The sequence below is a fragment of the Otolemur garnettii genome, unplaced genomic scaffold, assembly GCF_000181295.1.
Source record: "Otolemur garnettii isolate 467f Iridium unplaced genomic scaffold, OtoGar3 scaffold00142, whole genome shotgun sequence".
Lineage (NCBI taxonomy): Eukaryota > Metazoa > Chordata > Mammalia > Primates > Galagidae > Otolemur > Otolemur garnettii.
Genome location: NW_003852537.1, coordinates 963,538 through 976,809, shown reverse-complemented (window position 1 = coordinate 976,809; position 13,272 = coordinate 963,538). Strand labels below are relative to the sequence as shown.

Below are 13,272 nucleotides of genomic sequence, written 5' to 3'. Positions count from 1 at the left end.
AGCGGAGAGGGCACATACCTGTCCACCATGGAGTTGTCGGTGCTGCCTCAGGACAGAGACGCTTACTCTTGCCTTGTGGAGCACAGTGCCCTGGCCCAGCCCCTCTCGGTGGCCTGGGATGGCAGACAGGAAGCAGGGGCGGGGAGCACTGTGGGAACTCACCCCCAGTAGCCACCATCTCTGCCTGTCCTGAGAGAGATGAACTTCAGAAGTCACCATAAGTGGCATCAGCCAGGCCCAGAGTGTACAAGGCAGATAGGTGGGGATTCGGAGAGAGGAGACAGGAATGCTGGGCACTGAGCTGACTCTCGGGGCCAGGTTGCCTCACCTACCTTGCAAAATAATGGCTCCCAGTGCCTAATGTGTACAACCTAATAAACAATAACCTTGCCTAGCACAAAAGAGACTGGTGTTTTTCATTTTGGAATTCTTTAAAAATGAGAATCAGCTCTATCATTCCTCCTCTCCTAAGCATTCAACACATCTGAAATTCTTGGTTTCCACTGAAAGCCTGGGTATCTTGACCTGGGCAATCCCAAATGTACCTTAGGATCACCTGGTCCCTTGGGTACTGTCCAGGCTTCCATTGCTGATACACATACATGGGGCCATGGGCAGCCCTCTTCCTGTGATGACCCATGACTCTGCCAATTCTATAATACAAAATCAAGATCATTCTGTGACTCGGTTTCCCCAGAAGTCCTTCACTTCATTTAAAACATCATTCTCCACTCAAGCTACTCATCATTCCCCCATATCATATTGAACTTGGCCACACAAGTTGGCCAGGGCACAACTCAAGGAACCAGGAACTGGAGGTTCCTGAGGAACAAGGACCTGCGGTTCTTAGACTCCCTCCAAATCCCTCTGAGTGTGTTTGTTCAACCAAGTCATCAATCATAATACACAGGCTTAAAACCCAAAGGACAGAGCAGAACATTCACACTTTTTCATGAAGGCTCACCTGCATTGACCTGTGTTTTTCTCTTTTGAGGGACAAGAGCTTCATATACCTCCTATCCTCAGCCTCCCACTGTGGAGTTCCTTCAGCTGAGTTCTTTGAAAGAAACCATTTCCATGCTTCAGAATTCTCAGTACCATAGTATCTTTCTTAAAATCTAAATTTGAATGCTATGCCACTTTTTTTAATGCTTCTTCTCCAATCTGAAGATCAAAGCTGGGAAATTACTTCTTTACATGAAACCCACATTCTCTTCTTCTGGCACAAAAAAGTTAAAAGTCCTATTTGAACAGTAAAGAATGCTACAGAAGAAAAGTAGTCAAGAGGAAAAAATATAACAGTTGATACTTCAACATATGATGACACCTTCTACAAATAAAACAGAAAGGATAAACATTTCAGATCAAAGTCCATGTTCACAGCCCAGGACGGAAGATTAGAGTGTGAGATCTTGCCTTACCTACAACAGGAGAGATGAATGGAGCAGAATAGGGTAAGGAAAGCTCAGAATGATGGCGGCCACTGTTGTCCTAAATAACCATTACATACAGGGCACTGCTAAGCAGGCCCTGGCACGGACAGATGAGCCTGTGTGCCACCATCTGGAGTTGCTTATTCACATACAAGGCCATCATAAAATTAGGAACTGAATACTCTGAGGACCATGGTACCAGACAAGGACCCACTGCACCAAGTACACTTAGTAATGCACTTAGTAAAGCAATCATTAACTATAAATTTAATCTAAAATAAAAATGCTTTGAAGATATAACCATTTTAAAATAGGAAGATACTGGGTAACCTTGTAACCTATGAAGAGAAATCTAATGTATACTAGGATGATTAATAACATTACTGTGGCTGACTGTTACTGCAAAAGTATAAAAGAAATAAAGGGAAACCGGAAAACTGAACAGCTCCTTGAGGAAATATGCTTGCTATTCTCTAGAATTTTTGACTTTCCTGTAAATAAAAGTGAAATTGTTGATCTCTCATCCACTTCGCCGTTGACTGACTTTGGTAGGTTAGAGTCCCTGTCTGGTTGTGCACAGTGGTTTGAGTCCCTATCTGATTTTGCACAGGGGTTAGAGTCCCCACCTGACGGCCTAGGTGTCTGAATTTTGCATGAGCTTAGTTGTCAGTTCCAGAAGATCACCCTTTAGGTCATATCCTATTTGATTGGCCATATTATGGGCACACACCTATGACCAAGAAAAAGATGAGGCTTTACTGTAACACAGCCCGGCCTATGTACAATCTTAATAATAAAAAAATTAGCCATTAAATTGATCCTTAAATTACTATACTATTTTACAGGTAGAGCTCTTTTGTCAAAGATCAGGAAAATGGAACAAAATCTCCTATGTTCAAATTTTTATTTCTCTCTGTGTACACGCCTAGTATCTGTCTGTCTGAGTGTGTGGTAGTCATCTCTGTTTGTGTGTGTAGCATTTGTCTCTGTATGTGTATACACCTGGAGGAAAGCCTGTTGGGGCGAATCTTGTCTGATTGGGCCACTTCTGAGTATTACTCTCTGAGTAAAAGGAAATTAATATTCTATTGCAACACTATTTAGCCTATGTGTGTTTTAGGCTCTGAAAAAAGATGCCCTTTGAATGGTTCCTTAAATTATTATACTGTTTTATAGCTTAAATTATTTTGTCAACAATCAGGGAAATGAAATAAAATTCTATATGTGATAGTTTTGTTTTTTTTTAAAGATGGAGTCTCACTTTGTTGCCCTCAGTAGAGTGCTGTGGCATCATAGCTAACAGGAAACTCAAACTCTTGGGCTCAAGCGATTCTCTTGCCTCAGCCTCCCAAGTAACTGGGACTACAAGCTCTCACCACAATGCATGCCTATTATTTTTAGAGACAAGGTCTCACTCTTGCTCAGGCTGCTCTCAAACCCATGAGCTCAGGCAATCTACCTGCCTCGGCCTCCCAAAGCGTTACAGCTTTTTATGTCTTTACATAATACAAATGCTTAAAAAAGAAGGAAATCTTAAGTCAGCCACATGGGAGAAAAAGGTTATAGTTCAGGGTGAGGATGACCACTGTAAGCTGTGTTTCTGTGCTCCCCTTGGCTCCAGAAGGGGAGCTAAGAGAATCCACCTTCCTTACCCGAGGGAAGGGGATCTGGAGGTGGTATCCCCATCTAAAACTTGTCAGGGAACTCAATATACCAGGGAGCCAGTAAAGAGGAGGTATGTTTCACTAATTTACTTTTATTTTGCTTTCTTTTTACTTTACGCCCTGCTGAGGTTTAAATTTACTAGGCTTTCTGATCTACCCTCTGCCTGCTTTCATCGTCTCCACTTTCCAAATAAGGTGTCTCCTTCCCAATTTAGATCCTGACATAAGGGAGAGATAATTAATCCTGACAGCGCACTTCATTTCCCAGTGGGTCCCCTGATATTTGGCATAAACTCAAAAAACTTGCAAAGGATCCTCAAACTCCACAAATGGAATTCCAAACCTGTCCTTCAAAGGTCTTTAGATGAGTGGATGGAGACAGAGAGAAGAGAGAGAGGAGATAGGGCCAGCAGCGGGCCTCAGGAGCAGAAAGAAGTTTTCAAATGATGGCTAACACTATGGTAGAAATTTTTAGAGGCAAAGGTACTCTGGGGGCTCAGGCAAAAGATGTCAAAAATGCACCCTAATCTGGGACTGCACCGCTTCTTCTGCAGCCGGCTGAGTCTCTGGACAGAAATACACCAGGGAGCAGAGTTCATACCCAGAACTAGCAGAGTCTCCCTCCCCAAACCAGCATCCTCTATACCCACGGACCCTCTAGGACTACTTCAGGCTAATGAACAGACCTCAGCCTCAGAACAAGCTCAACTTCATCACACCAGGATGGATCAGCCTCGGGTAACTTTCTCCGTTACAGAGGCTATCTGCTTGCATCACTGGTCACCACCCGATATCAACATTTGCAACAACCAGACATCCATTTATATGAAAACAACCACAATTATGAACAACTGCGCCCCATTTACTGCAGCCCTCTGGACAGACATCCACTCCCGCCCTAACAAAGCTGATTGCAGAGCCCACTACTCACTCACCCCCTTTTTAGCAAGAAACAGAGCAGTCAGTGACCCATTTCCTAAAAAAATGGGCTCTACAAATCAGAAGGGAAATGTTGAGTTATGCAGTTAGTTAGACATACACAGGGCAAGTGGTGGATATAGCTAGGCTATTTTGACTATTTTGGACCGGCTTGAAATAGGAGGGCCTGAGTTGTCATACTGAGTTAACATGAAAATGGGGCTGTTCAAGACCTTACAAGTAGGCTCCCTTAGGATAGAAACTGATCAATGTCCCAGAGACTTTCTGACATGGACAGACAGATGTGCTCATATATCATAGTCACTTGAGTTATTTTGAAAACAGCCTGATTAGGACCCTAGGGATGCACTTAGTAGTGACTAACTCTAAATTTAATTTAAATAAAAACGCCTGGAAGATACAACCATTTTAAGATAGGGAGATAGTTTGTAACCTTGTAACCTATGAAGAAAAATCTGTTTAATGTATACTATGATGATTAATAGCATTACTGATGCTTAATAATAATTATTTTTATGTAGGTATATATATAAATAATTGGGAACCATTACATAAAAACATCAAAAGATGTTTTCTTTCTAAGTACAATAACCCCAAGTAACTCTTTTGTCAACTTCATGAGGTATTGAACACCAATCGTTAACACACCCAGATCTCCTATATAACCAGACAACCAACCTGTTCTTTTTTTTTTTGTAGAGACAGAGTCTCACTTTATTGGCCTTGGTAGAGCGCCATGGCATCACACAGCTCACAGTAACCTCCAGCTCCTGGGCATAGGTGATTCTCTTGCCTCAGCCTCCCAAGTAGCTGGGACCACAGGCGCCCACCACACCTGGCTATTTTTTTGTTGCAGTTTGGCCAGGACCGGGTTTGAACCCACAACCCTCTGTATATGGGGCTGGCACCCTACCCACTGAGCCACAGGCACCGCCCAACCACCCTGTTCTTATGCTTATACACATTCTCAAGCTGCCTAAAGGACGGTTTGTCTTTGTAAGCCCCAAGCTTAGTCTTATGTCCTAGTTAATAGCACTGGCAGGCCCTCCACTACTGGACATCTTACTCCTTACCTGCCCAGTATACAGGACATACAGCACTTATTGGACACACCCAGCAGGTATCTTGGGAACTACGTCTCCCCAGTGCCTGCCATTGTGATGTGCACTGTTCAGTCCTGCTGAGTATATCTTCTTATCCATTTTGGGGGTGCCTGTTATAACTATCAGTCTTAATAGTCAGATTAGCTGCTTGGCCTGTGCTATGACAAGAACCTTAAATACTACTCCTCAAGCTATACATGTTATTAGCACAAAATTAGGACAGGTTAGGAAAGCAGTCTTTAAAAATTGGGCTGCACTAGGCTACTTATTACTGAAATATAACCATGGGTACCAAAATTTCAAAGATACATGTTGTTTTAATTTATTAAATAATACTTAGTTAATTAATAGAAAAATACAAGCTGTTAATAATATAATCCAAGACATAGAAAGAAAAATTATTTAACACCCAGCTACAAAAACTGTGACCCTAGTTCCCAGACATCAAGGGACTACCATATGGCAAAACCCGTTCAGAGAGGGGTCCTCCTATTAGACCTTCTAACATGCTGCTGTACACAAAGTGTGCCTGCTTCCTTGGCCTTCTGTGCCTTATATTAAATTCCAACTAAGAGACTTTATGACCTTAAAGTCCATTCTTTAAATCATAGTCATCATTTCCATGTCAAAAAACCAGAGATCCATAGATACGGACCCATGAATAGTAAGAGTAGAGACTGATGGTGGCCACTGTTATCCTAAAACCATTACATACAGGATACTGATAGATCAGGTGTACGTGCCCAAATAAACTTGCCCCACCCAGACCGGGTCAGGTTCATGACTCTCCCAGAAAGGGTCAGATTCATGTCCCTCTAGGAAATTCTGACTGCCCTAACCCTTTAAATCCCTGTCCATCATAGCCCATGTGTGAATTTCTCCATGGTCAGGAACCTCACCCCACCTGTACTCCACCTAAAAGACCACTTTAACTGCATGAATTTGATCTCCATTTTCCTTTTGTCTCGGGTCTCTGAATGATTTTATCCTTGGGTCCGGAACCTTTCAGATACTGCTTAACAGGGTCTGGTAGGGGTGGATGAGCCGGTGTGCTGCTGTCTGGAGCTGCTTATTCACATACAAGTCCTTCTGTTATAGATAGTTAGGAACTGGACACTCCAAGGACCATGATACCAGGCCAAGAACCTACTACATGAGGTATACTTAGTAGTGCACTTAGTAGTCATAACTATGAATTTAATCTAAAATAAAAATGCTTTGAACAGACTTGGCACCTGTAGCTCAAGTGGCTCAGGAGCCAGTCACATACATCAGAGCTGGCCGGTTCCAAACAACAATGACAACTACAAACAAAAAATAGCTGGGTATTGTGATGGGCGCCTATAGTCCCAGCTACTTGGGAGGCTGAGGCAAGAAAATAACATAAGCCCAGAAGTTGGAGGTTGCTGTGAGCTGTGATGCCACAGCACTCTACCCAGGGCAACAGCTTGAGGCTCTGTCTCAAAAAAAAAAAAAATGCTTTGAAGCCATAACCACTTTAGTCAAGGATATTGTGTGACTTCATAACCTATGCAGAGAAATCTGTTTAATGTACACTATGATGATTAATAACATTACTGATGCTTACTTTTATTATAAAGTGTTAAAGTAACAAAGGGAAATAAGAAAACAGAACAGCTCTTTGAGGAAATATCCCCACAGTTCTCTGGAATTGCTGCCATGTCTGTAAATAAAAGTGAAACTGTTGATCTCTCATCCACTTCTCCATTGATTGGTTTAGGTGACAGGTGGATGGACTCCCTGGTCTGGCAACAGCAAGACCCAAGTCATGGCCAGGTGTATGGAGAAGGACAGGGATCCAGGGCCACTCAGACACCAGCGAAAACTTCTCAGAGGGACTCAGATGTCAGAGGAGGTGGGCCAAAAAGAGGTGATAAGTACGTTTTTAACCAGGTGGGTGTGAGACAACAGAGAGGGGCTCACAGGAGCCTGACAAAAGAGGTGATATGGAAGGGAGGTGGGCCACAGGCATTTCCCAGCCTTACCAGAAACAGTTAAGGGGTCTGGAGAATCACATGTGGGTCCTTCCGAAGTCACCTCCTGCTCATCAACACATTCTCCTACAGACAGGGCCAACTCTTAAATGCAACTTGAAGAGGCCCTGCCATGGAGCGTCTCTTTATCACAAATTGTCTCCTTTTTTAATAATTCCTCATTTGCTTTAGTATATTATGTCATTCTGAGGAAACCCTCTACAACTAGCAGATCACCCTCCAAAGGTGCATGGAAAGACCTAGTTTCCAGATAATTGGCTTCCTCTGTAACCTGTGAGCTTTATTTTATGCATTAAAAATGGTCTTGAGAATAATTGGCAAAGGAACAGATGGCACGAAAAGATTGAGAACCACTCGCCTAGATGAATGGGGCAGCCAGAGAATACCAGCTGTAAGGGAAAGGACACAATTGAAGAATACTCCTCGTTCATCCCACGACAATGAACACAGCCACTGACGCGGGCTCTCATTTGACTCCAGCCTCCCTTCTGCATTAATCTCCCCCACCTGCCCCACCCCTCGGTTGTTTCCATAAACTTTCTTTCCACCTAATTTGCCTCAATGACCCTCACAAGTGTCTGCTCTCTTTTACTCTTTGCTCATTCATTTTCATTAGTGTTTATTGGCTGTCTTCTTTCTGACAAGCCCTGGGAACAGAGAAAGGAACAGGACAGACATCATCCCTGTCCTTAGGAAATGTCACCCCATTGGCCGACATATCTATCCTTGTGTATGTGCTGCTCACCCACATCTCCTCCCATGATGCCTTTCCTGATGCCTTTCCAGCCTGGAGTTTTCTCTCCCATGAAGCTCTTGTTGGTTGATCCTGACCATCAGTACCAATCATATAAGATCAGCAAGAACATCTGAATCACATTTTGCTATTGGATTTATTAGATGTTGGTACTTAAGTTATAAAATCTAAGTTTTTCTCACTGAGTTTTTGGGTCGTTTTGCTTTTTTTTTCTTTTAATGTATTTTTGGAGATGAGGTTCTCACTATTTATCCCAGCCCAGGCTTGAACTCAAGATTCTCCCACCTCAGCCTCTTCAGTAGGTGAGACTACAGGTGCACACAATAAGTACCTGCCCCACCCAGCCTACTTAGATCTTAAAAATTAGGCTTCATTGGGCAGTTTTATGTCTTTCATTCTGGCAGTGATAAAAGATAAAAAATTCTTTCCGCACGTCTAGAGAAACCACTCAATATTCAGTTTGTGCTCTGAGTCAATAATTTCTCCATTTGAGGTTGTTCTCTTTTTCTTTACATTTTCTGCCACTTCTGGACTCAAAGTTTGATTGCCTCATGTATTTCACTATGTACCAGCCACTTGGGACTTACAGTGTTGCCTTCTACAAACATTTTATACTCAGCCGGCTTTTTACCCACCACTGCACATCAGGCCTTCAAGAATCCCCCAAGACTTCTGCATATTCAGTGACTTCAGCCCCAATGTGGCCCTGCAACCAATCTCAGGTTGCCAACTCTCCATTTCCCTGATCAACTATTGCCTGAAAACAATCCTCATACCAACTTCTGTATCAGTCAGGATTATTCGTAATTATAAACATCACCCAAATAGGAATTTAAGAAGCAAATAGATTTTTCTATAGGTTGGCTCTCAGAGTCCACACTGAGGATGGGCAGCCCAGACCCAGAATTAGGCAGGAGCAGCACAGTCAACATCACACCCCACAGCTAGTGCTGAAAATACATGGCAACTGCCAGCAGGGGGCAGCAGATGGCACAGTGAGGACCAATCTGACACCACCACAGGCCCAGAAGCTGGCAGTTGTCATCATTGCCACCACCAGCCAAAAGGTCTGTCCACTGTGGCTGCTTCTCTGTTTCCCCGATGCCTGGCTCAATATTTAGAGCAAAAGCACCTGCCTGCTCAGCCCACACCATGTGCACACCTGCTCTGCTGATTGCAAGGGAGACTGCGAAAGGGGGAATCTGGCTATTTCTGCCTCCATAAGGGAAGGACAGAATTCCCCAAGCTTAAAAAGGCAGGGAGGGAGACATGTGAATGTCCTCCAGACACAGCTCTGGCAGGCCATGGTGTAAGAGAGTGATGGTTCCTGTCCTCTCTCCTCACTGTCAGAGGAGGAGCCCATCCTGGCACTCCCATTGGCCTGTAGACTCTCCTCCCCTGGGCAGGCCCCAGTTGCCAGAGAAAGACCTGTGTTTCCTGCCTAGAACCTTTCGACCAGACACAATGGCCACAAAGGTTCCTGTCCTGCTGCTTCTGTTGCTCTTTCTAAGTCCTGCAGTCCCTCAGAAGACCCAAGCTGGTGAGTGGGGAGGCAAGGGTGGGTGTTGGAGAGGCCTGCAAAAAAGGGAAAGAACAGGACAGATGGCTGAAGGAGGGCCCTGATGCAGTTGTGATTCCCATGCTGACAGTACTAACAGATGTCTGAGGCCATCCCACTAACTCAGCCCACACGTGTCTAAGAGCACTCAGGGCCTCTTGACTCATGCTGAACAAGACCTTAAAGGATTTGAATCTAAAACCCTTAACTGTCAGATGAAAATAACAAAAACCACAGAGGCAAAGTGACCTGCCTGGGGTCTGACAACCAGGACAAGGAAGGAACCACACAAAAAAAGCTGCTTCTGGCTCGGCGCCTATAGCTCAACCGGCTAAGGCGCCAGCCACGTACACCTAAGGTGGCGGGTTCGAATCCCCAGTCCAGACCCACCAAACAGCAATAATGGCTGCAACCGAAAAATAGCTGGGCGTTGTGGCAGGCGCCTGTGGTCCCAGCTACTTGGGAGGCGGAGGCAAGAGACTCGCTTGAGCCCAGGAGTTGGAGGTTGCTGTAAGCTGTAATGCCACAGCACTCTACCCAGGGGGACAGCTTGAGGCTCTGTCTCAAAAAAAAAAAAAAGCTGCTTCTGCTCCTGTCCCTTACTTCCTCCAATGGCTGGATATACCTGTCCCAATCTGAGGAAAAGACAGAGCACCCCAAGGGAAAAAGGGGAAGGGCAGACTGGAGGAATTGGAGCGATGACCCTAGAAAGGGGCCCACGCCTTCACCCCACAGGCAGACGCTGCCATACTGGATCTGAAGGTAAGGAGCCCGGAAAGAAGACAGCAGGGACCTCCAGCATCAACTCCAGGGCAGGTAAATGAGGCTGTTTAGGACATAGAAATGTTCAGGGTAAATACATGTAAGCCAATCATTTCTCAACTGTGCAAGCTTTAAATTCCTTATAATAACAAATTGGTGGAATAGTTACTTCATGTTAGTTTTATAGCTATGACATTTAGAATAATAATCAAATTCTGTCCCCCAAATCTGAATAAGTCAGCATTCTCCAGAGAAACAGTCCTAATATGAAGATCACATTACACTAAGTGTTCTCTATATAGAAAGAAATAGTTTTATATCTCTATAGAAAAGAGAAAAGAGAGATTAAGGTGTTGACTCACACAATAAACCTGCAGGACAGGCCAGCAGGATCAAGACCCAGGGAACAGTTCATGGTTCAGCCTGAGTTGAAAGGCAGCCAGGAAGCAGAATTCTTTCTTCTTTGGAGGCCCTCAGCCTCTTCTCTTGAGGCCATCAACTCATGGGATGAGAACACCCAGATTATGGACAGTGATCTGCTTTACTCAAGTTCTACTTATTTAAATGTTAATCACATTTGGAAACTAAGGAGCAAGAATAATTTCAGCACTTAAACTAACAATCTGCCTTATAACCTCCAACCTTAGTACTACTCATGTGAGTTATATCATCAATGAATTATTATATGAAAAGATCCCCTACTCCAGGCTCCCATCTCATACCACAATGCAACGCCCAACCCTGGGAATAGTGAGATCCATCCTAGTCAGAGCTGTGATGATTCATTCTGGGTCATTTCTTGAGTTTTCCAGTGAATTCTTCTTCCTACACTTTCTAACTATAAAGATTTCTCAAGTTTGACTAGAAATGTTTACTCCTCACTCATGCACTTCAAAGCAGATTGGGCAGCATTCCTCTTCTCCATGGGGTGACTCAGGGATCCATAGTGTTTGCACATCAAACTCTTTAGATTCCTCCTATGGCCTCCATAGTCAACACCAAAGGGGAAGAGAGACAGAGGGTGTAAGGCAGTTCATAGGGCCTTGGAACAAGAAAAATGTCCCTTTCATCCACTCACATTCCCTTCAGCCAAAACTCAGCACATGGTACCAATGCATACATAAATAGGCAGAGAAATATTATCTTCTTATGTGCCAACCAGAGAAACAACACAGTGAAGACACAGGATGGTCTCTGAAATATCACCCCCAGAATGAAACAGCTTGTTCTCTTGAGTGAGCCTCTGGTGGTGTGAGGCTGGCTGCAGGGTCGAGAGAGCTGGGAAGGAAAAGGACCAGTGGTCAAGTCTTCCCATCTGGCCTTCTGCAGCTCCACAGTGGGACTCCCCTGTAAGGACACCACTCCTCAGAGTCTTCTCTTTTCAGGTACTTACACCCTGACGTATCTCTACACTGGATTGTCCAGGCCTAGTGAAGGCTCCCCCTGGTTGCAGGCCATTGTCTTCCTCAATGACCAGGCCTTCTTCCACTACGACAGTGAGAGTGGTAAGGCTGAACCCCTAGGACCATGGAAACATATAGAAGGAATTAAGAATTGGAAGCAGGAGAGTCTTCTTCAGAAGGTGAGAGAGAGCATCTACCTGGAGACCCTGCAAGACATCATGGCCTTTTACAATGACAGCAATGGTCAGTATACAACAGACAACTGGGCAGAGGCTCTTAGCTCACAGGCAGCCCCACAAGTGTGAGGAGTGTGGAGAGGGGTCAGTGGGAGGGAAATTGTCCCTGTCCAAACAAGGAACAGGAGGCACAAGGAGAGATAGACAGACACATGTACATCCCCCATGCACAGCACCTTTTTCCTCCTGCCCTGGTCTCCCCATCCTTACTGTAGGTCCTCAGCTCACACTGGGACAGATGCCAGAGTCACATCTTAACCAAACACCTCTGACCTGTCTCCTCCATATGTCACTCACTGAGGCTGATCCCACTGGAAGATCTCAGACTCACCCAGTCCAGGGACATTGGGTGCAGAGTGAGGCAACCTTGGCATCAGCCACACCTGGGTTCACATGGTTGAACCTCCAGTCACTGGCTATTGACAGTGAGCAGATTCCTTAATTGTCTGGTCTAAACCTACAAAAACTGCAGCATTGGGACGTTACCTTCAAGGGATGCTGAAACACTTCTCTGTGTCTGTGCCACAAAAAAGGTCTGTCTCCACATCCCTTGTGTCTCACCATTGTAATGTGCTGCATGAATGGAGAAAGACTGGCTATCATAAACCCTAGCTCAGTGAGCACTGGATTCAAAACCACATACTGTTAGAGTTACAGGGAACCTTAACGATGTTCTTGCCCATTCAGAGCACACATGGGAAGAATCATGCACATGTGGTGTGGGGAGCTGGGACAGAGCCAGCACACAGCCTGATCCTGTGTCCCCAGCCTGACACTCATTCTACTAAATGTACTGCCTGCCTATCTAGGCAGTCTCAGGCCTGGTGTACTTTAGATGTTAATTTATTACAGGGTGGATGTTAAAATAAGGGCTTCTCAGTACAAAAATGCCAAGAAACCACATAGAATATGAAGATTTCCAAAAGGACACAAGAAATCTGTAGATATCTGGAGGATGTGGAGTGGGAAGTCGTGCTAAGGAAAATAGCCTGGGTGATGTGTCTGAAATGGGGAAGGGGAGGCCACAGGTGCTCAGGAAGGAGACTGGGGAACTCTTTCATTGGCTGCAATAGAAATATCAAAGTGAATAGTTACGAGTAAAGAGAAGGAAGAAGGCCCAGCCACAGTGGCTCACGCCTGTAATCCTAGCACTCTGGGAGGCTAAGGCAGGGGGAGTGCCTGAGCTCAGGAGTTAGAGACCAGCATGAGCAAAAGTGACACTCCATCTCTACTAAAAATAGAAAAACTAGCCAGACATGGTGGTGGGCACCTGTTGTCCCACCTTCTTGGGAGACTGAGGCAGGAGGAGTACTTCAGCCCAGGAGTTTGAGGTTGCTGCAAGCTATGACACCACGACACTCTACCCAGAATGACAGAGTAAGATTCATCTCAAAAAAAAAAAAAA

At 44.7% G+C, this 13,272-nt stretch overlaps 3 protein-coding genes across 3 annotated transcripts in view; 2 read left to right on the top strand and 1 right to left on the bottom strand.

Annotated features, from left to right (window-relative positions):
• The window catches only part of LOC100965664 (zinc-alpha-2-glycoprotein-like), a 6,251-nt gene extending 5,849 nt beyond the window's left edge, over window positions 1–402 (top strand). The window contains exon 5 of the mRNA XM_012810768.2: window positions 3–402. Within this exon, the coding sequence (XP_012666222.1) occupies window positions 3–171 (169 nt within the window). The 3' untranslated portion in view covers window positions 172–402. The remainder of the gene's footprint in view (window positions 1–2) is intronic.
• Window positions 1–13,272, bottom strand: part of LOC100966296 (gap junction gamma-3 protein) — an 84,140-nt gene that overhangs the window by 46,394 nt on the left and 24,474 nt on the right. The window lies entirely within an intron of this gene.
• Window positions 9,325–13,272, top strand: part of LOC100965337 (zinc-alpha-2-glycoprotein-like) — an 8,327-nt gene continuing 4,379 nt past the window's right edge. The window contains exons 1-2 of the mRNA XM_003798913.3: window positions 9,325–9,448; window positions 11,614–11,874. Coding sequence (XP_003798961.1) covers window positions 9,373–9,448; window positions 11,614–11,874 — 337 coding nt within the window. The 5' untranslated portion in view covers window positions 9,325–9,372. The remainder of the gene's footprint in view (window positions 9,449–11,613; window positions 11,875–13,272) is intronic.